Source organism: Meleagris gallopavo (assembly GCF_000146605.3).
Source record: "Meleagris gallopavo isolate NT-WF06-2002-E0010 breed Aviagen turkey brand Nicholas breeding stock chromosome 1 unlocalized genomic scaffold, Turkey_5.1 Chr1_random_7180001874263, whole genome shotgun sequence".
Taxonomy (NCBI): domain Eukaryota; kingdom Metazoa; phylum Chordata; class Aves; order Galliformes; family Phasianidae; genus Meleagris; species Meleagris gallopavo.
The window spans coordinates 1-989 of NW_011092771.1; the positions used below are offsets into that span (position 1 = coordinate 1).

The 989-nt window shown below is 60.5% G+C and overlaps 1 protein-coding gene across 1 annotated transcript; it reads right to left on the minus strand.

Annotated features, from left to right (window-relative positions):
• Positions 1-455: 455 nt before the first annotated feature.
• Positions 456-986, minus strand: LOC104915401 (histone H1-like; the record flags this gene model as incomplete). Its single annotated transcript, XM_010726295.2, is given in 2 exon segments — positions 456-877; positions 879-986. Coding segments are annotated over 2 exon segments (459 nt in total), but the record flags the coding sequence as incomplete, so codon positions are not given.
• Between the last annotated feature and the right edge of the window lie 3 nt (positions 987-989).

Consider the following 989-nt stretch of genomic DNA (forward strand, 5'->3'; position numbering starts at 1 on the left):
CCCTTTCCCCTGTCGCGCACTCCATCATCGGACGGGGAAGGACCGCACACCGTTTCTCCACTGGGCAAAAAAACAAAAGCAGCCGTGGAGCCGCGCAGGCGGCCGTTCCGTACCGAGAGCCTGGGCCCGGGGGCGGGACGGGGCGGGGACGAGCGAGCGGGACGGGAGCTGGGGCGGTGCTGAAACGGACCAATCACAGCCTAGCGCGGGTTATTTAAACTCCTCCCCAAGTAGGAGCGCGAGGTCGGCACCGCCCCGCTCGGCTGGGCTGCGTCTTTCGGCGGGCGGGGAAGTGCCGCTGCTGGCGCCTTGCTCCCGAACTGCACGTAGCCCATAACGGAAGGGGCTCTTATCTCCCGTGCAAGTTGCACCTAACGCGTCCAAATCTGAATCTCCGCAACTGAGATGGTTAATTGCGCTGCCGCGGTTCCCGCAGCATTCCAGCTCTTTTTCAGATTAAGTGGGTGGCTCTTAAAAGAGCCTTTGGGTTTATTTAAACGAGCAGACTCGAATTTCTTCTGTCACCTTACTTCTTTTTGGTTGCTGCTTTCTTTGCCTTGGCTGCCTTGGGTTTGGCCGCCTTGGGCTTGGCAGCTTTGGGCTTCACTGCCTTTGCCTTGGCCGGGCTCTTGGCAGCCTTCTTGGGGCGGCCAGCCTTGGCAGCCTTCTTCGGGCTCTTGGTTGCCTTCTTGGTGGAAGCAGCCGCTGGCTTCTTAGCTTTCTTGGGACTCTTCTTCACTGCCGCCGCCTTCTTGGGCTTCTTGGCAGCAGCTGCAGGCTTCTTGGCCGGTGCCTTCTTGGGCTTGGCTGCGGGCTTCTTCTTAGTCGCTTTTTCTTTGGTCTCGCCCGGCTTCTTATTCAGCTTGAAAGAGCCAGACGGCGCCGGTGCCCTTGGTCTGCACCAGGGTGCCCTTACTGACGAGGCTCTTGAGCCCCAGCTTGATGCGGCTGTTGTTCTTCTCCACGTCGTAGCCGCCGGCGGCCAGCGC